Here is a 27,058-nt window from a genome sequence, read left to right on the forward strand (position 1 = left end):
GATTTACATGATTAAAGGTTTTCAAACTTTGGTTTATTTTTTTTCATTATCTCTTGCATGCATGGAACATCTTCAGAAACCATTTGGTCACAGTTTTGTAATCTCCCCATATAGCTCCACTATTAGTTATGATATTTCACTTAATGCTCCGGCATTATTCTTCCAACTCCCACCTCAGATCAGATCTGGCGACCCTCTGAATTTAAGCATATTACTAAGCGGAGGAAAATAAACTAACCAGGATTCCCCCAGTAACAGCGAGTGAAGAGGAAAGAGTCCAGGGTCGAATCCCTGCCCGGCAGCGGGCGCAGGAAATGTGGAGAACAGAAGACCGACTACCTCAGCGTCACTCAGGGGGCCCAAGTCCTTCTGATCGATGCCCACAACATTTTCTGGTGAAGAGTAGCAAGCAACCCCATTCCCTGTGCTGATTTGGGCCCCAGGGACCCCATCAGAATTCATGAACGCATCTGGAGATCAGTCCCATCTTCTAATCACCTCAAGTTACTAAGGAAAAAGAGAAATGCTTATTATAGAAAGATCAAGCGCACTAACGCTGACTTTTTCGGCCACCAAGTAGACCAAGCAGGAAATCGTCACCAAAAACTTCTTGAGCTAAACAAAACCCAATAAATGGATGCTCCTCAATGGCTACAAAACATAGCCCGCCCGCCACACAACTGTAAAGAATGATCTGTCTTCTTTAATTGGAAGACTGACAACATCAAGAAGAATCTCCTAAATGACCTATTACTACTTTCTGGTCCTCTTACGGACACCTCCCCTCCATTCCAACCGTGCCACACCAAATCCCCTCAAAGTTTGACTTAAAAAATGACGCAGCCTGGTCATCCTTTGCTACTTACACTGAAGAAGCTTTAGGCAAGATTCTTAATACCCTGAAGCCTGCCAATCACCTCACCGATCCTCTCCCGGCAAACACTGTTAAAGACTTAACCCCTTGGCTACTGCCTCTCTGGACCAAAATCATTTACAGTTCACTCCAACAAGGCTGCATCCCAGACTCCCTCAAAGTGGAACAGGCTGACCCTACGGACGTAAACAACTATCGTCCTATCTTCAATATTCCTACCTTGGCCAAATTACTGGAAAAATGTGTACACCACCAATTGACTAAACATATTGATCACTTTGACCTTCTTAACAAACACCAATCAGGCTTCAGAGCAGGTCACAGCACTGAATCACCCATGAAACACATTATTGACGATGCACTATAAATCCTTGATCAGAACGGATCATGCCTTCTCATCCTGCTAGACCTATCCTCAGCCTTTTATATGGTCAAACACGAGAATCTGATAGATCTTCTGAAACATAGAATGGGTCTACCTGAATCAGTGCTAAGCTGGTTTACCTCTTTTCTCCATAACCAAACACAGACATTCAAGGTCAACAACACTCTTTCCAAACCCGTACCAGTTATGTTGGGGTTCCCGCAAGGGTTCTCACTATCTCTGACATTGTTTAACCTGCTCCTGGAATCTCTCACCGAAATGCAACATGTGTCTAACGTGCAATATCATATCAAATGTACGCCAACGACACACAACTTTATCTTAAGATTCACACCCTAGAAGACATTAAATTGCTTATCTCAACACTCAGGAACTCCCAGACTTGGCTGGCAGAAAACCATCTCAAATTGAATGCTCTAAAAACTAAATTCCTCCGTATAGCTCCACCCGCCATAGTCCCCATTATGCAAGACTTGATTAAACATCTTACTGCACTCAACGTTAAACCAAACATTGTGGACTCAGTGAAATCCTTGTGAATAACTCTTGACAGCAACCTCAACATGCAGAAACACTTTAGCAATGCAACAAAGGGAGCAAACTTCCAGATAAACACACTGGGGAAGCTGAAACCCTTCCTACCAGTCAATGACTTCAAGCTGGCAGTACAAGCTTTAGATATCCCTCGTGTGGAGTGCCTCTCTGTGTGGACTTCCAAAAACTACAACAGCACCCCTAATTGCCTCAATAAATACTGCAGCGAGACTCATCACTGGTTTTAAAAAAGTTCCCATATTTCCCCAGACTTCAGCATGCATCAGTTGCTGCAGTGCAAAATGCAGTGGTGCGGCGTGCTGTGCTCTCAAGTCGCGGTGCAGGCAGCAGCTCGGTGACAGTCATCCAGCTGCATCGGTGAGATGGCAGTCATCTTGGTCCAAAAGAGTTCTAAAGTTCAGGGGATAGGGCCCCACTTTTTATAGCCCAAAATAATTATTCATCTCAGGCAGCAGAGAGTGACTGTGCCCAGCCAGAACAATTTCTGTCCTCTCTGGTGCAGCTTCCTGGCAGGAGGTGGAGGCAACATTGTTAGAGGCAAAGCAGGATGCAAGGAAATCTCCTTCCCTACTCTAAATGCAGTCCAGCTCTAGTCAGCCCCTCCCTGACCCACCCAGACTATCAGGAGGCATTGCTCGTCCCCAGCCCTTTTTCTCCCAAAGCTAGACAGTCAATCCACAAACCCAGTGGAGGCACACTACATCGGTGAGCAGACAAATACCTACTTTCTAAAAGTGGTATTTTTAAACACTAAAATGTGCATCTTTAGATTCTGAGTTCAGGCATATTAAACTGTATTTCTCTACCTTGTTCCCAGGGCCAGTTATGTTTATAAGATGTTATAAACAAACTCCCCATTCTGTTCTATGGGAACAGGCAGCCTTCCAATAGTGAAAAACTACAGTAATTCAGTATCAGGACATGCCAAATATATTAGTGCATATCCTACGTTTCACATACACTGCACTCTGCCCCCAGGGATACCGTGGCCTGCCTACCTTACTCACATGTACGAAAAGGGAAAGTTAGGGCCTGGCAAGTGGGTACACTTGCCAAGTCAACATGGCAGTTACGAACTGAGCATAGACTCTGCAATGGCAGGTCTGAGTTACCCTTACAGTGCTACTTCTTTGGGTGGCACAATCAGTGCTGCAGGCCCACTAGTAGCATTTGATTTAAATGCCCTGACACACTTAGTGCACTTTACTGGTAAATCAAATATGCCAATCAGGGAAGCACAAATCCATAACACAAATTACCCAGAGAGCATATGCACATTCGAACTGATCACCAGTGTTAAAGTGCCTAGAGTCCTAAAACCGACAAAGACAGGTCAGGAACAAATAGGAGGAAGAAGCAAAATGTGTGGGGATAACCATGCAAAAAAGGCCATTTTGACATGTTGGATAATTGAAAAGCTTTTGAAGTGATGTTTGAGGAGCTCATTCTCCTAACCTGGTTCTGTGTATGCATGGAATGGGTGTGAGTAGACATCTGTGTGCTGGGTGGTAGAACATTTATTTGTCCATGCAAATTTCAGGAGTTTTCTCCACAGAGATGAAAGGAACATGTGTTTTTAGGCAAGGTTTGAGCAACCATGGAATTCTGGGAAGGAAAATAATGGTGAGAGGTGTATAGGTTTTTCGTGGGAAATGTGATGTCTATGTTGTTTTTCGCACCCTTTCCGATCATGGGGATTTAGCTCACCCATACAAGTGTGGCACCGTTTTTGTCAGTAGACTTGCGGGAATGCTGGGTGTGGGTCCATGTGGTGTTTTGAGTTGCATGCACAAGACCCAGCCCCTTGTGAATGTGTCAGTACAGTCCTTATTACAAAAGGGGCCATTTCTGTAATAACATAGTAGACAAAGGCCACAAAAGTGGGAGCACTTGTGTAAAACAGCCACTGTTTTTTAATAATTACTCACTCACAGAACCTGTTGCCTGTATTCTTTACTAGTTGCAAAAGTGTGAGAATTAAAACAGATATCATGTGGCCCATAGACAGGATCTCATTCTGGCAAATCAAAACATTGTTAGGTCTTGGTCACAGACAAATGTAGCTGTCGCTAGGCAAAACTATTGCTTTGAATAAAGATAAAGATGACTTGCTTCTCATTTCACATCCTTAATTTGGTCTCTCTCCTCCCTATCATTTTGTTTGTCCAATCTAGAGGTGCTTTGTGGATTCACCAGCTGTAGTTTGGCCTTTTTATCTTTAAATAGCAGTATGTGTATTGGGATCGATTGGTTTGCTTGCCTATTTTAACTCTTTGCTACTTATTTAACAGCGTTAAGCCCTTTTCTTTCAATGTCCAGCCCAAAAGATCACCTTAGATTCAACTCAGCCTGTGGAATACATTTAAGAACCAAATCCTCCCCTCAGCATTGGAAACAGTTCTTTATGTTTGCAATTAATAGGGAAATGCTTTTTCCTCTTTTATTCACTTTCACATTTAGTTTTTGTTTTACGCCTCATTTGTGCGTGTCTGCCGTTATGTTGTGTCATAATGTGGTTTCCCTGACCCCAATATAGCTAGATCGTAAATCTTGGGAGAACAATAAAAAAGCCACAATCTCACAGACTTAGGGAAGCGGAGATCTTGGGGTTACTTCTGTTCCATCACATCATCCCTCGGCCATCTTGACCAGACCAGAAATGTATACTGTTTGGGGGGGCTCTTACATGATGACATAAATGCTTCTTCTAACGTTTTCATGGGTTTCCCCTATTATAGACTAGGAGCAACCCCCACCCTTCATTCTGACACTTTTTGAAATAAATCCACAGAACATGTTTTACTCCTTTTATCTTTTATTTAAAATATAGACAGCAAACATGTCATATTTTTGTGGGTGCCCTGGTCGGCTCCAGATGTGAAGATGGCCCTTCAGAAGCATGGATGCAGGGGCTGAGGATCCCAGCTCTTGAGGCTTTTGTGGTGTCTGCTCTTCAGCAGGTCTGGTTGCTCCTTCATGGTTACTCCCTCTTCCATGGTACTGCCCCTGAAGAGGCTGAAGATTGAGCATCTGCAGGCTGACACCAGCTCTTTCAAGGCTGACTGTAAAAACAGTGTTTACTCATGAATGGGACCTAAGAATAGGGTCTACCAAAGAGTGAGATTCTTTTGAATGCAGCAGGTGTCCAGGAAGCTTGTTACATGGTAGGGTTATGTGAGTACATATGTGCATGCTATTACATTTGTTCCAGGGTGAACATTTTATCTGTAAGTAAGCACATGCAAAATTATGACTGGTGGTGTGCACCGCAATTCTGCAAAAACATACATGAGTAAAGAATGTACAGGCATTTGTACAGGTGTTTAACATGCATGCAGCATCTACATCTTTAAATCAAGGGGCATATGTATTGCTATGTCATGCAGCGGAGCAAGTGTCAACAACAGGAGGGAGTTAAAAGGGCAATATTTTACGGGGTCCAGTGTATAAGCCCATGGACCACAGCTACAAACAAAAAAAGATACACTGTTCCCCAGAAAGGACAAGAAACCGGCGTAACCAAGCGGAAATGAAAGGGTAGGGGGGGTTTTAGGGAAATCCCCCTTTTGAAACTAAAACCCTCACACACCTAGCGAGCTAGGTGTCATGCTTCATCATCTGGGTTCTGCTCCTCGTCAGACTGGCTCTGCGGTGTCTGACGGGCACCCGTAAAGGGGCTCTTTATCAGAGATCTTTTGTTCCTGCCAGTTGGTGTATGTGGGTATGAGGGCTTTAGGAGAAGTGTAGACGTGAAGTAGTGAAGAGTTTAAAAAAGGTTGGTGAATCCATGACAATCTTTATTGGTGTGGTACATTACCTTAATAAAAACGGTGAGGTGACAGAACACGCTGGTGCAAAGATCCAGTGGTGTCTATCTTACCTAAAGGTGCAGCAGAGCAAGTCACCTTGCAGAGGTGCACTGCATGATAGGGAAAGGGCAGGAATGCATTGCCGTTTTCCAGAGATGGCACCCAATGTGCTGCCTAGTGCCAATGTAGGCACTCTTACAACCTGCGTTTTTATCTGGATTGTGTTTGTTCAGGAAGGGGCATCTTTTTACACAAAAACAGTCCCCTGAGGCATTTCATCATCTTATATGTGCTGCAGAATGCAGGACTCATAGAAAGAGGAACATACAAGGCAACATGGACATATGTTTCCTTGTTATGCTTCGCCTCGGGAGGCGTAGCAGGTTTGGCTCATTCCCTGCTCTACCACTTATGGTAAATCTGGGACTGGATCAAAATGCATGTGATTTGGATGGGAATATCCATACATCACACACAAATGCCTCCAGGAGAAGAGCAAACGAATGCAGCGATCTCTGCTGCTGTGCGTGACTCTGAATTTATCAGGACCAGGTAAGGTCGCCTTCTCAAACTTGATAAATCGCATCTTTATGGTTGCTTCACATTTGCACCCTGTTACATGGTACAAAAGTGATGCAACCCTGTGATAAATATGACCCTGAATGTACAACTCTGAAATGTATTGGCAACATTCAATAGGCAAAGGTCTGATGACAAAAAAGTACATTTGCGGATGTATAGGAAATGATGTGGCAGACAAATGTTTTGATTAGATTCAGAGGGGCATATTTATCATTGAATCACACAACTCATTGATCCACCTAGCTGCGGTGTTCTGCATGACAAGGAAATGGCAGAAATGCACCATATTTAAAATCATACAGTGCATTCCGCTTTTCTCCCAGCTGCCTGGTGCCAAAGCAGGAACTCTTGCACTACAGTGCAAGGCTGCCTATGTTGTTGGAAGGTTTGTTTTATGTGGAAAGGGTAACCTTCCTCCGCAAAACAATCCCCTGAGGCATTTTCCTCTTTTTATATCCTCTGTAGAATATGGCATATCTAGGAATAGTGAAAATCAAAGTGGGGGGAGAAGGAATACGTGATCCATTCATTTTCCTTTAGTTTATAGATCATCTAATCAATAGAGAAGGATCACTGGAACTCCTGAAAGTTAGTCATTTATATATATTTCCCCACGGGATATTGTCATTGAGTCCATCTGAATCAGTTTGTAGACAGAACGAATAAACATACAGATCTGGAAAGAAGACATTTTTAAATCTATGCACTTCACCATATCACTGTCACATCACTGATCACTACTGCTCTTAACTAAGGGTACAACCTCCTGGTGGAGGGTGGATAACAACTAAACCCTATGATTATGCAGACATGTGTGAGGGAAAGTGGAGAACCAAGATATACCGCTTGAGTTGCCATCTAAACACGTGCATGATGTTTTTTTACTGGGACTAGTAAGAACGAACCCTGCATACCCTAGTTATGCAGGACAAGTGATCCTTCTCTACTGATTATATGATATATAGGAATAGAACAAAACAAGAAAAATAGATAGTTCCCCTCGTCACACCTCCCCAGGAAATGCAAAGCATTCAGAACATTCCCAGATCTACCTCTAATGGGAAATCTGGGAACGTGCCAGACTGACTGAGCCACTTGGCCATGCCAGGGGGCCTTGCGTAGCTTGATAAATCACACCTAAGGTTTGCACCCCATTGCATGGTGCAAAAGTAACACTAACCTATGATTAATATGTCCCAGAGTCTATATGAGGGTGACAATAAGTAAACTAGTACCTGTTGAAGAGCAGTCAAGGTGATGCAAGATAAATAGCATGTTCCATTGATAAAATTCAGCTGAGAGGCTGAGAGCAGAGTACTATTGGTTTAAAGCAAAATGGAGTTAACAATAGCAGAAGAAGAATATATGTGGTTCAGACCAGAAGCGAATAACTTATCTCTTCTATATGATTGACATGCATGGAAGATGGAACAATTATCTCTTTCTGGCATTAACAATTATGAAAGCAGTATAATCTGCTACATCATACAATTGATTAACTGTCCTAGAGGACACATGCAGCTCTACAATGTCATAACCAGTGTCACAAAGCGCTTTTCTGACAAAATCTTCATCAATGCATAAATGGGGAAACTTGTAGTTCCCAACCATGTAATATGATTCTTCAAGGCATGCTATTATTACTAAATTCCCTCCTGGTTTTAACAGGGTTGTGACATTTTTCATGGCAGTAATGAACGTTTCCTTGTCTGTAACGTGGGCTTCCAAACAGTGTGACAAGAGTAGACAATCAGCCTGGGGGAGTAAGGTGGGAGACAACGGGTTGCTTTTGCTGACGTCATATTTAACAGGTTGTTTGATTTTCTTTTGCCACATGCTTTGCTTCTCAATCCATGATTCCCTAAAAAATAAAGAAAAAAGAATAATATGTGGCTTAGTAATTAAAATGCATTCTTTGCTTTCTTTCAGCATTTCACAAATCTGGTTTGATTTAACAAATGGGCACATGAACAAAAATGCATGGTTATGTATATGTATATAAGGCATTTTCATTGGTTTATGAAGAGCATTGATAAAAAAGAAAACACGGTTCATGCCAAACATCATGATTGCAGGAGAATATGTCATAGAGTTGTCTACAGGTGCACAACACATTACATCTGAGAAACACAATATTACAGAAAGAATATCTCTTCAATATGTGTGACACAAAAATGCATTTGATCAATGCAGTGAAGTTTAATGCTACTAAGTAACCCATAACCTATAGATCAAAGAGGTGTGTTTAAGGAGTGCCTCCGAAGAATGAGAAGCTGAGTGGACCAGCTAGTACTCAAACCTATAACCATAGTCCCAAACACAGGTCTCTTAAGGGGATGTTTTAGACCACCAAGCCACCCAAGATTAGGCAGGTTTGGTTCCTAGCCTAGGGCTCACCTGTGTCCCTACTCCAGGGGCTTGAGGCGCCCACAACGTCCTCACCTGAAGACTCCCTCTCTCTCTCATTATGTGCCTCTTGTTCTTTGTTCTCCTATCTGATTTCAACTATTTTAGTTTGCTTTATCCTAACCTGATTTACTCTGTTTTGTGCTTTGTTGCCTTATTTTTGCTCTTCCTTTAACCTTTCTAATCCCTTTTTGTTTGTGTTTGGTCCTTTTCATCCTGTTTATTTATTTATTTATTTATTTGGGATCATCACACAGAAACATTGCTTTTAACCTGACCAACCTGCGGTCATATTTTTGCAATTCATTGACCGGACGTACAACTACTCCAAATTGCCCCTGCCTGCAACATTTCTCACCATTAGCTCCTTTATTCTCAACAATGAGCAATGTGCCTTATCAAGGGGTCCCAATACACCAGGACAATATAGTCCAATGTGTTGTGTGCTTCCATCAAACTTAATGCACATGCTCTGTTTTACCCCTCTTCTTACCTCCTCAGGTATCGTGCTACCGCCCCACACTTTGTGACCTCATGCTTTGACCCAGTTGGATTTATTTCCCAGGTCTAAAAACCATTAATTACCTTAATTTCTCTTTTACCCTACCTCCTTGGTTCCAGTTTCTCACACCCTTCCGTTCTGATTCCTTTCATCCTATGCAGCACTACCACAAAATCAGTACCATGTCCTGAAGAAGACCTGAACTCTACACTGGTCAACACACTGTTGACACTCCAGCATTTGGTGCTACTTTTGTGGTTTTATGAAAAATAAAAGTATCCCTAACTATTGTTTAATATAAGAGAATCACTTAAAGTTCTCTGTGTACATTGACATTCGTTTTTTCATTTTCATGCGCCATTTTATCGCAGTATATTGTATTTTCAATTGTCACCTGCGGCGTTCACTTTAACTTTCATGAGCACTATTGTGCACAAGTCTGTATTGGTTACATGTACATTTATAGTAACTGAGTGCCCCAAAATTGTCCGTTTCTATTTTTTCTATTCCTGCATAAATACAGATTGGTCCTTGAATTTAACTGCTATAATTACAATTGTCTCCCTGTTTCCTTCCTTTTCCAACTTTTATTTGCATGCTTTTCTGAAAGTAAAACTGTCTTCTACTAATACCTGTAGAGACATTGTTGCTTGCTATATATATTATGTACCCAGATCTCAACTTGGTGTATGGGTACCGTCATGTTGTTTTTTTTATACACATGAGACCAGCAGCAGGAACATTAAAAAGTTGTAATTTTCTTGCCCAGAAGGTGGGCAAAATGAAGGAGATCACAAGGATGACATTTGCATACCACAACACTTAATGAAAACATGATCTGTAGTGCAGGGAGAACATCCCTGGGAAGGCAAACAACTATGTGTGGACAGGGATAAAGCTGTGGTAAAATAATCTGCCGAAATGGGATGGGAATGGAGCAGGTTTGCATTGCTGGACTTAAAAGGGATATGAAGCCAGCCTGATACATGCAGGTGACAATTATCTAGTCCAGATTATGGGTTTGGAGGTGTCAACAATGATACATAAAGATTCAAATAGGTTAAGGGAGTAGTGGCTAGAGGCTTAGGCATGGCAGAGCCAGATGTTGATGAGAAGGGTTTGGCGAGAACAACAAATCCAGCAGCCATCAACATAGCAAGAAAAGAAGTGAACAGGATGTCTACAGGTTTAGGATTGGCAAAAGGCTTTGGTGTTAGGACACCCAGAAAAAATGTATGAGAGACTGACGTTATTCAGAAAGGATGGAGTGCACTTATCACCTTTGGGCAATGTAATATACCTACAGGTATTAAGAAGGCTTTATGGAAAAGAAAACTACAAAACTCTGGTTAATTGGGCGAAGTGGTGCAGTGGTGTCCTTCTGGACCTGGTCAGATAGTTGCTCAGGACATGATTTTGAGAATCACAGAAGAAGGCCAATAGAAGGCAAAGAGAAAATGAGGGAACAAAAGGATGCAAGTTTAGTCCATGGGCTGGCACTATATTTATATATGTATAATATATAATATATAATGTATGTATAATATGTATGTATGTGTATATATATTGTATATATATAATACCTACTGGTGGTCACCAGTAAGTAGTTATAGTTAGGACCTAGTTTCCATAGGAAATCCGCAACATTCTAACTTTGGCGCCGGTTGATGAATCTTCGCGAATTTCTCAAGTAAGATGGCCCGCTCTGCTCCGCTCCTTCCTTGAAAGTTTTGGGGCGATTTGTCAAGTGGGGGCTGAGAAAAAAGGGGGGTCCCAAAATGTGTTTTCCCCAAGTTATTTTCCATAGGACGATTAGACACGGCTACAGCCCGAACGGGCTGAACAGAATTACACCAAACTTGGCAAAATGGTAGGGACTGGAACGCAGTACGGTCTTTTGTTTAAATGGTGTAAATTCTTCGAGTAGTTTATGGGAAAATTGTATTTGAAAAAATGTATATATCTATAAGCGCGCACCGTGCGCGCACGTGTGCGCACCGGTGCGCGCACCTTCCCGTGCGCAAGCAGAATTTTGATTTGCTGTTGGATGTCTGTCAACATTCGAATCGGTCAAAATCAGGAAGTGTTGAGCGCCATCTTGTGTTCGAGGCAGAAGGGACCCCTCAAAAGAAGTGGGAAACATGAGAAGGAGACCCCCAGGCCTTCTGAGGGGGTCCTGAACTTTTTTTAAAGTCGTGAGGTGTGCGCCATTTTGTGTAGTTTCAGAAGAGAGTGAAAAATGAAAGCTGAGAACGTGGCGAAGGAGGCAGTGAAGAGACTTCCTGACCCCCTAGGCCTTGTCGGGGGGGTCCCTGAAGGACCCCGAAGGGTAAAAAAAACAATTTTCATTTTTGAAAAAAATCGCGAGGTGCGCGCATGGTGTGCGCACGTTAGAAAGAAAACTAAAAAAAATACAGTTAAATAACAAGTTAGAGTGTTTAGATGTTTGGTTGGCACTAAAAAGAGCCGTTGTGTTCATTGGGTGTTTTTTGTACCTACAGGTAAGTACCGATGCGGAGTCTAAAGTTTAAAAGGAAGACTCTATTCTCCTCATCTGTAAAATGTACACCATCTCTCCTATAGATGCCTTGCATGTTGTAACACAAGTTGTTGAGATATATAGAACCCATACCATAGTCTCTGAGGAAAGCAGAAACAGATTTATTCACATGTTTCCTTGCTTTGTCAATCTGTGGACAAAAATGGTTGGACCAGTTCCATGTTTGCCTTTGGCATATATTCGAATATACCAAGGCAAGTTTTGGGAAAAAGTGACATCAATTGCCCAAAGGTGTCCTTTATAAGCATTTCCAGACCTACCCCAGACAAAGTGCCCAGTTCATTTCCACCACAGTGCACAATTATGAGGTCAGGGTGTGGTAGATGCATAAAGAATTTTACCAATGGCATCAATTGGTGACATCTCAATCCTCTCAGTCCAATCCACATAATATCCACATTTGATGAATCAAGGTTGTGAAAGCATCTATTTGCTACATACCTTTCACTCCAGAAAATATAACTATGTCCTACTATCCAGACTTTCAGCATCTTGAAGGCAGATGTGGTTGTACTCAGATGGGTTGTGGAAATGAAATGGCAGTTTGAAAGTAGGAGTTTAGAAAAAAAAGTGGTTGAGATTCAGTGCACTTGAAAAAGAAGAAATGATTGGTGGTTTCTGATAATTTAAGATTGAAAACTAGGGTGCATCCTACTGTTTTTTTAAAGTAATAATACTATTGGTTTAGAAAAAGTCATTGAAAGGAACATTGCACAGGATAAGCTGGAATATTGAGAGGTCAAACACACCTGTTGCTTTGGTTTGCAACATTGAGAGATGAACTTTTAACCTGTTGAGTTCAGATAGGGGTTTTATGGAGAGTTGCCATGGTAACAGGCAGAGAGAGCAGTGGGGTAAGGTTGAACATTATTTAAGTTTGAAAGTGTTGAAATGTACAACCAATTAAAATGTTAGTTTGCTTTTAAATTTGTGTGGGAAGAAATTTGATTGGGTATGTACAGAGATATGTGTGTTTAATGAGAGGGAATCAGGGCCATTTGTGGTTGCAGTGTCCGAGGTACATTTCAGAGATTCTGCTGTAGAAAATCTGGTGTGTTTTTGGCACTGTTCTCAATCTTCAAAAGCATTTTTAAAGGTGAGTTATTAACTTGTGAGGGAATATGTGTTGTGCATTTTAAGTTAATAATAAAAATGAGTTGCAATGTGGAAGTTACTCAGTCTCCCGCTCTTTCACTGTCTCTCACTGTCTTCCTTTCTGTCCAACAGTGTTCTTTTTATTTCTCCTGTTTCTCTATAAATCCTTCTGTGTTACTTACACCTTTTGCCTTTTTCTTAATATGTTTTATTTTCTCTCACTCTCCTTTGCTTACCCTTTTTTTCTTCACTGTCATTATCCCTTTCCTTCACTCTTATTTTTGTAATTCTCTCTGACCATCTGATTTAATTTGTTTTGTTTATTTTTTCACTCTCATTGTCTCTCTCTTTTTGTCTTCCTCACCTTTGCTCTCTTTTATAGAACACTATTAGGAATATCCTCTCCCCCCCCTTTCACTGTAGTAATTATTTGACTGAATTGCAAGGATTTCTTTTATTTGTTTAAGGTCACAGTGTGAGTCTAATGTTTGGATGTAATGCTGGCAAAAAGTAATGCTGCAAATTGGAATTGTATTTTGAAAATGACTCAGGTTTCTGCACTGTATTGTAGGGCTGAAATAGATAGCATGTGTTCTGTGTCTCAATCATTTCAGTGTGGTAAATGTGTTTTGGTAAAAAGTTTGGTTTTAAACTTTTTGTCCAGGATCACATTGAGTGTCTGTGTAAATTAAATAATTATATTTGTACATTTTACTATAATCTCCCCTGTCTCTTCTCACAGTCTACCTCTCTCTGGTTATACTATTTTCTTTCATAAAAATATTGTGTCTTATGTTTGGATGTAATGGTGGCAAAAAGTAATGCTGTAAATTGGAAATGTATTTTTAAAATGACTCAGGTTTCTGCACTGTATTGTAGTGCTGAAATAGATAGGATGTGTTCTGTCTCCTAAACTTGTTTGTGTGGTAAATGTGTTTTGGTAAAAAGTTTGGTTTTACACTTTTTGTCCAGGATCACACAAAGTGCCTGCGTAAATTATAGAATAATATTTGCATCTTTTACTATAATCTGCCCTGTCTCTTCTCATAGTCTACCTCTCTCTGGTTATACTGTTTTCTTTCATAAAAATATTGTGTCTTATGTTTGGATGTAATGGTGGCAAAAAGTAATGCTGTAAATTGGAAATGTATTTTTAAAATGACTCAGGTTTCTGCACTGTTTTGTACTGCTGAAATAGTTAGGTTGTGTTCTGTGTCTTAAACTTTTTCTTGTGGTAAATGTGTTTTGGAAAATAGTTTGGTATTAAACTTTTTGTCCTGGATCACAGTGAGGGGTCCATTAGGATGTCGGGCGGATTGCTCCGCCAGGCTGGCGGTGGCTACCGCCAGCCTGGCGGGGGCAATCCGCCCGACATCCTTCCCTGAATTCTCCCCCGCCATATTACAATGCCGGGGGGACCGCAGCAGACCAAAACACGGCCCGCCACTTTTCCGCCCCGGTCGCCTTGCGGCCGGGGCGGAAAATGTTTAATATGGTGGCGGTGTCTATTAGACACCGCCAGCCATATTACAATGGGCAGTGTTAGATGCCTTTCCGCGGTGGCGCTGCCGCCACAGAAAGGCATGCGGTCTTCACTTTGGGGGCCCCCTGCGGGCCCCTAGAGTGAAGTACAGGTGGGGGGTGCACATGGGGGGTACTTGTCATTTGCAAAGCGGCAGGCACCGCGCCGTGCCTGCCGCTTTGCAAATGACAATGTGAAATTGCATTTTCAGCATTCTGGCGGGCGGTGCAGAGAGCACCGCCCACCACAATGCTGAAAATACAGGATGAGCATGCCACTGTGGCGGGCACATCCTAATGGCACCCCTGGGACCCCCACCCTTATGGCGGGCGGTCCCGATTTACGATAGGATGACGGGCGGGCAAAGTCCACCCGTCATCCTAATGGACTCCTGAGTGTCTGTGTAAAGTAGACACAGTGATGGTACACACAGATGAGAGATGGTGCAGGCAGAGGCACAGATAGTGGAAGTAGACACAGAGATGGTACACACATAGGATAGATGGTGAAGGCAGAGATTCAGATAGTGCACGCACACATAGACATGGTACACACTGAGGATAGAAGATGGAGGGCTGTAGGCATAGGGACAGAAAGTGCAAGCAGAGACAGACATGGTACGCACAGAGGATAGATGGTGCAGGGCTGCAGGCAGAGGGACAGATGGTGCAGTCACTGAAAAGATGGTGCAGAGAGATGGTGAGATGGTTCAAGCAGAGAGTCAGATAGTGCAAGCAGACACAGACATGGTACACACTGAGGATAGAAAATGGAGGGATGTAGGCATAGGGACAGATAGTGCAAGCAGATTCAGACATGGTACAAACAGAGGATAGATGGTGCTGGGCTGCAGGCAGAGGGACGGATGGTGCAGTCACAGAAAAGATGGTGCAGTGAGAGGGTGAGATGGTTTAAGCAGAGAGTCAGATAGTGCAAGCAGACACAGACATGGTACACACTGAGGATAGAAGATGGAGGTCTGTAGGCATAGGGACAGATAGTGCAAGCAGATACAGACATGGTACAAACAGAGAATAGATGGTGCAGGGCTGCAGGCAGAGGGACAGATGGTGCAGTCACAGAAAAGATGGTGCAGTGAGAGGGTGAGATGGTTCAAGCAGAGAGTCAGATAGTGCAAGCAGACACAGACATGGTACACACTGAGGATAGAAGATGGAGGGATGTAGGCAGAGGGACAGATAGTGCAAGCAGACACAGACATGGTATACACAGTGGAGAGGTGTTGTAGGGCTGCAGGCAGATGCACAGATGGTGCAAAAAAAAGAATATGCCTAGCAAAATTGATTTGATTGTAGTAATCATTGGTGCAGGCAGAGACACAGATAGTGGAAGCAGACACAGAGATGGTACACACAGAGAATAGATGGTATAGGACTATAGGCAGAGGGACATATATTGGAAGCAGACACAGAGATGGTACCAACATAGAATAGATGGTATAGGGCTGCAGGCAGAGGGAGTGATAGTGGAAGCAGACACAGACATGGTACACAGAGAGAATGGATGGTATAGGGTTTCAGGCAGAGGGACAGATAGTGGAAGCAGACATGGAGATGGTACACACAGAGGATAGATGGTGCAGGCAGAGACACAGATACTGGAACCAGAAACAGAGATGGTACACACAGAGGATAGATGGTGCAGGCAGAGACACAGATAGTGGGAGCAGACACTGAGATGGTACACACAGATGATAGATGGTGCATGCAGAGACACAGATAGTGGAAGCAGACACGTAGATGGTATATACAGAGAATAGATGGTGCAAGCACAGACACAGATAGTGGAACCAGACACAGAGATGGTACACACAGAGGATAGATGGTGCAGGCAGAGACATAGATTGTGGAAGCAGACACTGAGATGGTACACACAGAGGATATATGGTGCAGGCAGAGGGAGAGATATTGGAAGCAGACATTCAGATGGTACACACAGAGAATAGATGGTGCAGGCAGAGACACAGATAGTGGAAGCAGACACAGAGATGGTATATACAGAGAATAGATGGTGCAAGCACAGACACAGATAGTGGAAGCAGACACAGAGATGGTACACAGAGAGGATAGATGGTGCATGCAGAGACACAGATAGTGGAAGCAGACATAGAGATGGTATACACAGAGAATAAATGGTGCAGGCAGAGACACAGATAGTGGAAGCAGACACGGAGATGGTACACACAGAGGATAGATGGTACAAGAGAGACACAGATACTGGAACCAGAAACAGAGATGGTACACGCAGAGGATAGATGGTGCAGGCAGAGACACAGATAGTGGGAGCAGACACAGAGATGGTACACACAGAGGATAGATGGTGCAGGCAGAGACATAGATAGTGAAAGCAGACACAGAGATGTTACACACAGAGGATAGATGGTGGAGGCAGAGATACAGATAGTGAAAGCAGTCACAGAGATAGTACACAGAGAGGATAGATGGTGCAGGTAGAGATACAGATAGTGGAAGCACACACAGAGATGGTATACACAGAGGATAGATGATTCAGACAGAGATAGAGATCGTAGGAGGGGATCCACCGGAAGATCTTACGTAGCATGCGCAGGATGTTGAAGCATGATGAGGAAACGGCGTTGACTTGTCTGGTCATGGAGAGGGAGGAGTCCAGGATGAAGCCCAGGTTGCGTGCGTGGTCTGTCGGTTTGGGTGCGCTGCCCAGGGCGGGGGGCCACCAGGAGTCGTCCCAGGCGGAGGGTGAAGATCCCAGGATGAGGACTTCCGTCTTGTCCGAGTTCAGTTTCAGGCGGCTGTTCATCATCCACTTGGCTACGTCTGTCATCCCTTCGTGTAGGTTGGCTCTGGCGGTGGCGGGGTCGTTGGTGAGGGAGAGGATCAGCTGGGTGTCGTCGGCGTAGGAGATGATGTTGAGTTTGTGATGGCGTGCGATGGCCGCGAGGGGGCTCATGTAGGTGTTGAAAAGGGTTGGGCTGAGCGAGGAGCCTTGAGGGACGCCGCAGATGACTTCGGTGGCTTCTGATTTGAACGGGGGGAGGCGGACTCTCTGTGTCCTTCCGGCGAGGAATGAGGTGATCCATTCTAGTGCCTTCTCCTGGATTCCGACGTTGCTGAGGCGCTGCCCTTTTCTGAATCAGCACTAGGGTGCGGTGGCAGACAGTATCGAAGGCTGCGGAGAGATCTAGGAGGATGAGGGCCGCTGTCTCTCCGTTGTCGAGCAGGGCTCGGATGTCATCGGTAGCTGCGATCAGGGCGGTCTCGGTGCTGTGGTTGGCACGGAAGCCAGACTGCGAGGGGTCTAGGGATCCGTTCGTCTCGAGGAAGGCGGCCAGCTGCTTGTTGATGGTCTTCTCGATGACTTTTGCAGGGAACAGGAGCAGCGAGATGGGGCGGTAGTTCTTGAGGTCGGTGGGGTCGGCTGACGGTTTCTTGAGTAGAGCGCAGAGTTCGGCGTGCTTCCAGCTCTCCGGGAAGGTAGCGGTGTCGAAGGAGGTGTTGATGATGTCTCGCAGGTGGGGTGCGATGACTGCTTCGGCTTTGTTGAAGACGTGGTGAGGGCATGGGTCGGTCGGAGATCCGGAGTGGATGGAGTTCATCGTGCGGATGGTGTCATCGGTGCTGATTGTGTATGTTCGCGATCTTGTTGTGGAAATAGGAGGCGAGGGAGTTGCAGATGTGTTTTCGGGTGGCGGGCTTGAGGGCAGTCATGTTGTTTGGTGTAGGGTCTCTGGGCCAGGCTTTCTCGAGGACTCGGCAGCTCTTCTTGGAGATCTTGAGTTCGTCGGTGAACCATGGGGCTTTCTTGCTGCCGGGTCTGCTGGGCGGGGTCCTCAGGGGGCGAGGTCGTCTGCGCAGTTGTTGATCCACTTTGCGAGGTTGGTGGCCGCCTGGCTAGGGTTCAATGTGCTGGTGGGGGGGTTCAGGTTCAGGGAGGCCACGAGCTGGTCGGCTGTGATCTTGTTCCAACTTCTGCGTGCGAGCTGTTGCTGGTGGTGGTGGATCGTGGTCCTTTTAAAGCTGAAGTGGACGCAGCTGTGGTCCGTCCAGTGGAGTCCGGTGGCGTGGCTGAAGGAGATGTCCTTGCTGGATGAGAACACGGGGTCGAGTGTGGGTCCGGCGTAGTGGGTGGGGGTGGTCACCAGCTGCTTGAGACCGAGGTTGGCGAGGTTGTCCAGCAGGGTGGTGGTGTTGCGGTCGTTGTTGTTCTCCAGGTGGAAGTTGAGGTCCCCGAGGAGGATGTAGTCAGCGGAGGGGAGGGCGTTCGGGCTGACGAAGTCGGCGATGTCTTCGCAGAATTGTGTACGTCGTCCCGGAGGTCTGTAGATGAGGGTGCCTCTGAGAATGGTCTTGGGATGGTACACACAGAGAATAGATGGTATAGGGCTGCAGGCAGAGGGACAGACAGTGGAAGCAGACACAGAGATGGTACACACAGAGAATAGACAATACAGGGCTACAGGCAGAGGGAGAGATAGTGGAAGCAGACACAGACATGGTAGACACAGAGAATAGATGGTATAGGGTTTCAGGCAGATATACAGATAGTAGGAGCAGACACAGAGATGGTACACATGGAAGAGAGATTGTGCAGGCAGAGACACAGATAGTGGAAGCAGACACAGAGATGGTACACACAGAGGATAGATGGTACAGGCAGAGACACAGATCGTGGATAGATAGTACAGGACTGCAGGTAGAGGAACAGATGTTGTAATCACAGAAAAGATGTTGCAGAGAGAGGGTGAGATAGTTCATGCAGAGACACAGATAGTGCAAGCACACTTAGACATGGAACACTCACAGGATAGATGGTGCAGGGCTGCAGGAAGAGACTGTATGATTTGCTACTTTGGTCAGACACTGTTGCTGTACCTTCAATTTTATTATGAAGAGAATCATTGTTTAAATCATGTAGATGTTGTAATTGCTATGTAGTATGTTAGTAGTGGTCTATAACAAGTTTTTTTTTTTACTTCACAATAGATTTAAACAAAAGACTAAAGAAAATCAAGATGCCTAGTAAAGAGGTGAAGAGAAGAAAGTATAAAAAGGCTTACTTTTAGAAGACCACACAATTACAAGATGCATCCAGACAACATTGTACAGAGAAAAAGACGAATTCTCCTGGTAAGACAACCAAGGATTTTCTTAGGAAATTAACTGTAGGGACCAAAAATGCAAATAATGTTGCGAAGATGAATAATTCTTCAAAAACAACAAAAAGAAAAGTAGTAGAGAGAAAAGAAGGTGGAAAAGTGCGTGACAATGAGAACATCTTTAGTAATAGACGAAGGAGTCAATTGTTGAAATAAGAAAGAAAATGATTTATAACAGAATTATCTTAAATTTATTGAAAAGTGGAACGATTTATAAAAAAGAAAACTGCTTTTTATAAGCAAAAAAAAATAATCAACGGTATTGTGGATGAAGCGTTAGAATTAAAAAAGAAATGATACATTTTAGTAATCAATAGACTTCGTACACTAGACAAGGCAATTAATGTTTTAAAAGGGAGAAGTAAGTGGAAAAGAATAATTAATAGAACTAATTTTTGAAATGTTTTTTCTGGAGAATGGAAGCATAGTTCAAGTTCTGAGCCATTTTTTTAACGAAGAGAGTTACTTTCAGATTAATGATTTGTTGCATGCAGTTGACACCAGTGGTCGAGCATATGAGGTGAAGGACGGTTGTCCGATTGAAAAAGAGAAAATTGTACCAAGAAATGCGGAAGAGGTGTTAACTGATGACGTTTTAGGGAGACGTGTTAAGGCTCCAGTGCATTGTAGTAGTATTTGTAGTGTACGGCAGGATTCAATTGATTTTTTCCGCAATTTCTTACGTAAGTATAGTAAGAAAAGTATTAAAAAGAAGTTTAAGATGTTGCAAAATTAGACTCCTGCCTAGTGAGAGAAAAAACCGGTTTGCAAGGTCATTCACTGGCTTGTCTTTCTAAGAAAGTATGTCAGAGTGTTTTTAACCATTTTAGGATGTTAGCAGTGCATCATACTGAAGTGAGGAAATTAGTGAAAAGGTTGTATTATGCAAAAAGTCCAGCACTTAAGCTGAAACAGTTAAACAGTGCTGTTTTGCATGGATCTGTATTAGATGTCAAGAACATTTGTGAAGAAATTGAGGTTAGTTATTATTCTGAAAAAGAGGGCAGTGCAGAAACTGATACAGTAATAGAAGGAAATGTGGATGAAAATGTTCAAAATTTTGGTACAGAGAATTTTGACCAAGAAATTAACAGGTTTAAGGTTACTTCAGGAGAAAGGCCCAATTTTTCTTGTATTTGTTGTAGAAGAATTCATTATCAAAATCAGACAGTTGATCTATATTTAAAAAGTGAAAAGGAGAATAATAATGAGTGGAAGGAATTTGCAACTTACTTGTTAGTAGAGAATTGTTTTGATTTGGGTTCTGATCAACGTATTTGTAAATATTGTTACAAAAAATGTAATGAAAATAAAATGCCAGCTAGAGCTGTACATAATAACCTTGAGTTAGTAAATATCCATAGTGAACTGATAGATTTAAATACTTATGAGTCTATTCTGATTCAATGTGTGCATCCATTTCAGGCTATTGTTCGTATGGAGCCTAAGACAGGGAAATTGCCTCCTTCAGATTTACAAAGAGGATTAAAGGGAAAAAGTGGAAGAGGAACCTCTAGTTATTCTAGTTAATGGCGTTGCTACAAAGAGTAAAAAAATCTGGCAAGAATTAGTGGATGTTAGGAAAGTCAAAAAGGCAACGTTGTATTGGGTAAAAAACAATCAATACTACAAAAATGTATATGTAGAAGAAGAGGAAAAAACTGTAGAGGAGGAGAGTGATTTGTCAGCTGGACAAATTTAAAAAGTGGATGTGTCCAGAAGTGAAGAAGTCTACGAACTGGAATGTTCATCCACTGCATTCCAAAGAAGTAATGGGGAATGCTATTGAGTTATTCCAAATGAAAGAAGCAAAAGGAAGTCCCATTAGTGTATGGGAAGAAAGCTTGGAAGCTCGTTGTTTTCCTCAATTATTTCCAACAGGACAAGGTGGACGATATGATGACCGACCTGTGCAGATACCAGCATCTGAATACTGGACATCATGATTATATGCAGAAGATACAAGGTTTTGTCAATGCATTCCATATTTGTTTCACCTTCTGTTTGAGAGTGACTTGTCTGGACTTTCTTATGCAGTGAACCACATACTAAAAAGTGGAGTACATCTGCAGAATGTTTCGGCAAGGGACTTTATGAATAAAGTCCAACAGAATGACACTGTTTTGGAATCTCAGCTAATTAATCTGATGGCATGTCAGCGTGGTACTAACGAGTATTGGTACCGTCGTCATGGGGAATTGAAATGTATGTTAAGAAACTTAGGAACTCCTACATGATTCCTTACTTTAAGCTGTGCTGAGTATGCTTGGGAAGATTTACTTAAATTTCTTCAAGAGGCAAATGCAAACATAGAAAATATAAAATTCAAGACACCTGGAGAATTGTGCTCTTTGGATCCAGTTAATGTATGCAGGTATTTCAATCATAGATTTGAAGCTATGATGTATTTTATAACAAAAAAAAAGTCCTCCGTTGGGAGAGGTTCTGGATTTCTTTTGGTGAAAGGAGTATCAAGCAAGAGGTGCTCCTCATATACATATGCTGCTATGGATCAAAGATGCCCCCAACTTAGGAACAGATTCAGATGAGACAGTGATGAGTTTTATTGAACAAAATGCTACATGTGCTGTACCAAAAGGTACAGAAGAAAAGAATTTAAGAAAACAAGTGTTACGATTTCAAACCCATCGTTGTGGAAAATACTGTCGTCAAAAATACAAGTCTAAGGATAAGTTCTACACAAAATGTCGTTTTGCATTTCCACGTCCAGTAACATCGAAAGGAAGAGTGAACAATTTTATGTCATCTTTACGACATACAGTGACAAGAAAATCACCGAAAAATACCTACAATTTTAAGAGAAATGAAGAGTCAAAATACATAAATTACTATAACCCAGTCATATTGGCAATGTGGAATGCTAACATGGATATTCAGTATGTTGCAGACAACTCTATTGCTGTGGCTCGATATGTTACATCTTACATTACAAAATATGAGAAGACAGAACTAAAGGAAATGTGGGAGGAAATTTCTCATGAAAAGAGCCTAAGTAAGAAATTGTACAGCTACAGTTTGAAGATGTTGTCTCATCTAGAAATTGGAGCATATGAATGTTCAGATCGCTTATCATCTCCAAGTCTATATGCCAAATCTAGAACAATTATTTGGGTGAGTTTAGGACTTGCAAGAACACGAAACCGAGTTTTGAAATCTGTACAAGAAATTGAGTATTTAGCAGAGAAAGAACCAAACCGTACAGATATTTTGAAATCAAATATGTTGGATACATACTATCCATATAGAAGTAATCATCTTGAGAACGTTTGTCTCTATGAAGTACTGCAAATCTATATATTAAAGAGGAATATTTCAGAAGATATTAATACAGGAGTATATGCTGTAATTGGATCTGAAGGATGTCTGGTGAAACAAAGAAAAGGACATTAATCATCAAAAACTGAGTTGCGAAACTCCTGACAAAAGGGAATTTTACTATTTAGCTCTTTTGCAACTCTTTAAACCATGGCGTACAGAAGAGTAACTACTTGGAGATTTTCTCAGTTATGAAGATTCATTAAACGCAACCAAAAATACTATAGAATGTCCTGTTTTCACTAATTATCTAGAAATGTTAAATGAGGAAATACAGCAAGAAGCTATAATTGCAGCAGAGATTGGTAGAGACAGTTCTCAAGACAGTCAAAGTTCTGCTTCGTTGAGTCACGATCCACAAGGAGGACCAATTATCCAAAATGAAGCAGCCACTGCCATGGATGAGGTAGAACGAGCAATGCAACAAGCTCAGGAGGATGTAATAAGCTTAGAAGAATTGGAAAAACAACTGAATGTTCAACAGAAAAAAATATATGATGAAGTGACTGAGCAGACTGAGCATGGTTTACTTCATGAGAAAAAAGAGTGCTCATGTACGTCATTTCAACCTGTCCGACTGTATTTGAGAGGACAAGCAGGAACTGGAAACAGTTTTCTAAGTAAAGGAATTGCATCTTATCTTAAAAAAAGAACAGAGTCATCACTCTCTTGTGTTGTTACCGCTCCAACTGGGTTGGCAGCGCATAACATTAAAGGGATTACTTTACATCGTTTGCTGATGCTGCCAGTAGAGCATGCACATAAATTAGATTACCACAAGCTATCTGGGGAAGCTTGTTGTGAAGTTTCCAGAGTTCTAAAAAAAATGAAACTTCTTAATATTGATTAGGTAAGCATGGTATCAAATGTAATGCTTGCCTTTGTGCATTTAGGAATGCAACAAATTCTTAAAACAGAGTATGATGTGTTATTTGGAGGCAAACACATTTTTGGAGATCTACTACAGCTAACACCTGTGAAAGGACAACCAGTGTTTAAAACTGTTACACAAGAAGATACCAGAAAGTGCCTGGGAAGCATTGGAAATGTTAATATATGGTTATATTTCAAATACACAGAACTGACTCAAAATATGCGACAGGCAAAAGATGCTGATTATAAAAGTATTCTTGAAGATATAAGGATTTGAAATGTAAGTCAACATGGCATAGAAGCTCTACAGGCACGATTACTTTCTCATGTGTTTCCAAAGGAAAATGTTAGAGCAGAGAATATATATAGAAAAATTGCAGAAAAACAATCAGTAATATGCTTGATGCCAACTCTGCAAGAATGTGGAATCTTATAATAATTATTTTTTTAAAAGACTGGGTATAAAAATATGGGGAGCTTTTTGAGACTATTATGAGAATTAAGAATGTAAGACAAGATGAGATGTTTATGAATTTTGAGGGAATCTTGCTGTAATATTAGAAACTGGCCTGTTTATGTTTTTCTTTTCTCTTGGTATGTGACAATGTTACAATGTATTGTAATTTATTTTTATTTATATCTGAATTTGTCAATCTTGAATTGCAATTTTGCTGTGAACACCTAAATAAAAAAAAATTAAAGAAAAAATGTTGAAGTTAGAACATCAAGAAATCATACAATTGGAAGCTATTGATAAAATAGAGCATGAATGATCTACTATTATTTTGTCAGAAAAGTTAAAGTCAAAATTAGATTCTTTAGACAAGTCAATATCTAAAACAGCTGGTTTAGAAAAGAGTCTATATGTATGTTTAAATTGTCGGATAATTTTACGACGTAATTTAGATGTGGAAAGAGGTTTAGTAAATGGAGCAATGGGTCATGTTGTTGATTTTGTGAATTACCCAAATAGAGATCAGATTGAAATTATGAAAATCAAATTTGATGAAATTGAAGAAGTTCAACAATTGTGTCATTGTTCTACTCGATTTTTGCTTGTAAAAGATTTATATGTGCGCCGAAAACAGTTTCCTGTTTGTTTGGCATATGCAGTGACTATTCACAGTTCTCAAGGTTTAAGTGTAGATAGTGCTTTGGTGAATATTGGAAGTACTGTGTTCAAGGAAGGTATGGCATATGTTGTTTTATCTCGAGTTAGAACTTTATCTGGATTATATTTGATTGATTTTGATGATACAAAGATTAGTGCAGATCTAAATTGTGTCAAAGAGTATAATAGGTTAAGAAGAGAATATGCTCAAAATTTACCTCAATATCCTTTATTTGAAAAGGTTGTGGTAGGTCGAAAAAGAAGATTGGAGACAAATTGTTGTGAGGTTGTAGAGAAAAGAAAAAAAAAGTAGATGAACCAGTAATTGCAAAGAAAAAGAGAAAGGATAGTATTGAAGAGGTTGTTGGTTTTCAGTTTGAAAACAGTTCTGGTGTCAACTGCTATGCTAATGTAGTGGTTAATGTTGTTTTTTTTCTTCAAACTTTACTGCAACAGATTGTTGATAATCGGGATCAAAGATTTTCTTGTTTGTTGAATTCTGTCTTTGAAAAATGTAGGAGTGATAAAACAAACATAGAAAATGTTTCTGATATTCGAAATGTTTTAGACATATGTTCTGGAGTAAATCAATTTTTGCAGAATATTCAGCAAGATTGTCAGGAATTTCTTATGTATATGCTTGTTTTATTGCAAGATGAAGGTTTAGATATTGAAAATATTGTTGGTGTATCTTTTAAATGGCAACATGATTGTGATAATTGTTCATTTTCAAGTAGTACTCAACTAGACACAGAAAGATTTATATATTTGACATTACCGGACTGCAAATCAGTGACTTTTAGTTATCTGGTTACAGAAGCAAATCAAAACATGGTCTGAACCCAATGCAACTCAGAAATGTTATCAACATTATTCATGCAAAGATATGGACAGTATGTAATTTTAATGCTCCAACAATGTAGACCTGATGGAACAAAATTGACAACTTTAATTAAAAATGTTGTGGCTTCTCAATTATCAATTTCAGGAACAACTTTTGTTACTGTAGTTATTATTTTCCCTGATGGTTCTTCTACAACATCTGGACATTATACAGCTTACTTAAAATGTGCAAAAGGCTGGACTCATTGTAATGACACTCAATTGACTTTTAAACAACGTTTGCCTTTTGACTTACCAAATTCTTGCCTAGTTTTTTTGGAACCCACATTTTAGGGACAACAATTGGCCTAGGAAGATTAGTGCTGTAAAAAATGGTTAATCTACTGCTGAGAATTACTTTGTAAGTCAGGGTGATATCTTTTAAAGGTATACAGCTCCTTGGTGAAATAAAGGATGAGCAGAGTGTGATCAGCATACCAGATGATGTTGAGGTTTTGATAGCATGCTATTTGTTTAAGGTTCTATGTTTATGATAAATACTATCGGGTGGAGGTATAACCATTGTTAGATGGACAAAAAGATGTGGGTGCTTTTGTTTCAGAAAGTCGGGAGATACATGCTTAAGAGTACTATTAAGTAAGTACCAAACTAAGGATTTCGCAGATACTATTTGGCCGTAAGGAATAGTATCACAAACAAATGAGTATTTCGGGTAAATTTTGTTAGCATATGTTTGGATATTAGTTTATTTAGAGTGTATCAGAAAAAAGTAGTAATATTTTGTTACTTTGTGATTGTTGTTAAGATTATTTGAAATTGCGGTTTGAAGAAGACATTTAAGATATGTTTTTTTCTAATTGTTATATTGTGAATGAAAATGTTGAATGGGTTTTTTAAATACAATCTTTTTGATTGTGTTTTTTTTGCCCGCTGTCATATGATGAGTTGTATTGAACTCACTGTTTTAGTGAAATTCAATATATTCTGAGAACAGCAAAATAAAACATCTAACATATTGTACAAATTATTTTGTATTTTGTATTGTGAAAAATATATTATAATTTAATTGTTTCTTCTCTTCCACAGATATTAGATTTAGGTAAGTACAACAAACAAAATACTTTTTCATTACTTTCTTACTTCTATTTCTCTCTATCCTTTCTTTACTGCCTCTCTTACTTCTTTACCTTTCCTCATGTTACTTCTGTTCCCTCATTCTACTTACTCCTCTTCATTCACGTTTACTGTGCTTGTCTCACCATCAGTACTCTTCCTTCACCCTCAATAATTTTGTCCATCTCTCTCTTTCCTCTTTTTGTTCCTCACTTCTCTTTCCTATTTTTCTCTATCAGTACCCTTGTCTTGCTGTATCGATCAGTCTCTTGTCACTGCCCCCTTACTGTCTTTCATTCATATGATCACTGAGTGACCTTCACTCACTCCACTTCTT

General features: G+C 41.2%; 1 protein-coding gene across 1 annotated transcript in view; it reads right to left on the reverse strand.

The window, feature by feature from the left end:
- Positions 1 to 4,597: 4,597 nt before the first annotated feature.
- Positions 4,598 to 27,058, reverse strand: part of LOC144752086 (nicotinamide N-methyltransferase-like) — a 112,619-nt gene continuing 90,158 nt past the window's right edge. The window contains exon 3 of the mRNA XM_078640036.1: positions 4,598 to 8,066. Within this exon, the coding sequence (XP_078496162.1) occupies positions 7,640 to 8,066 (427 nt within the window). The 3' untranslated portion in view covers positions 4,598 to 7,639. The remainder of the gene's footprint in view (positions 8,067 to 27,058) is intronic.

This window comes from Lissotriton helveticus, chromosome 4_2 (assembly GCF_964261635.1).
Source record: "Lissotriton helveticus chromosome 4_2, aLisHel1.1, whole genome shotgun sequence".
Taxonomy (NCBI): Eukaryota; Metazoa; Chordata; class Amphibia; order Caudata; family Salamandridae; genus Lissotriton; species Lissotriton helveticus.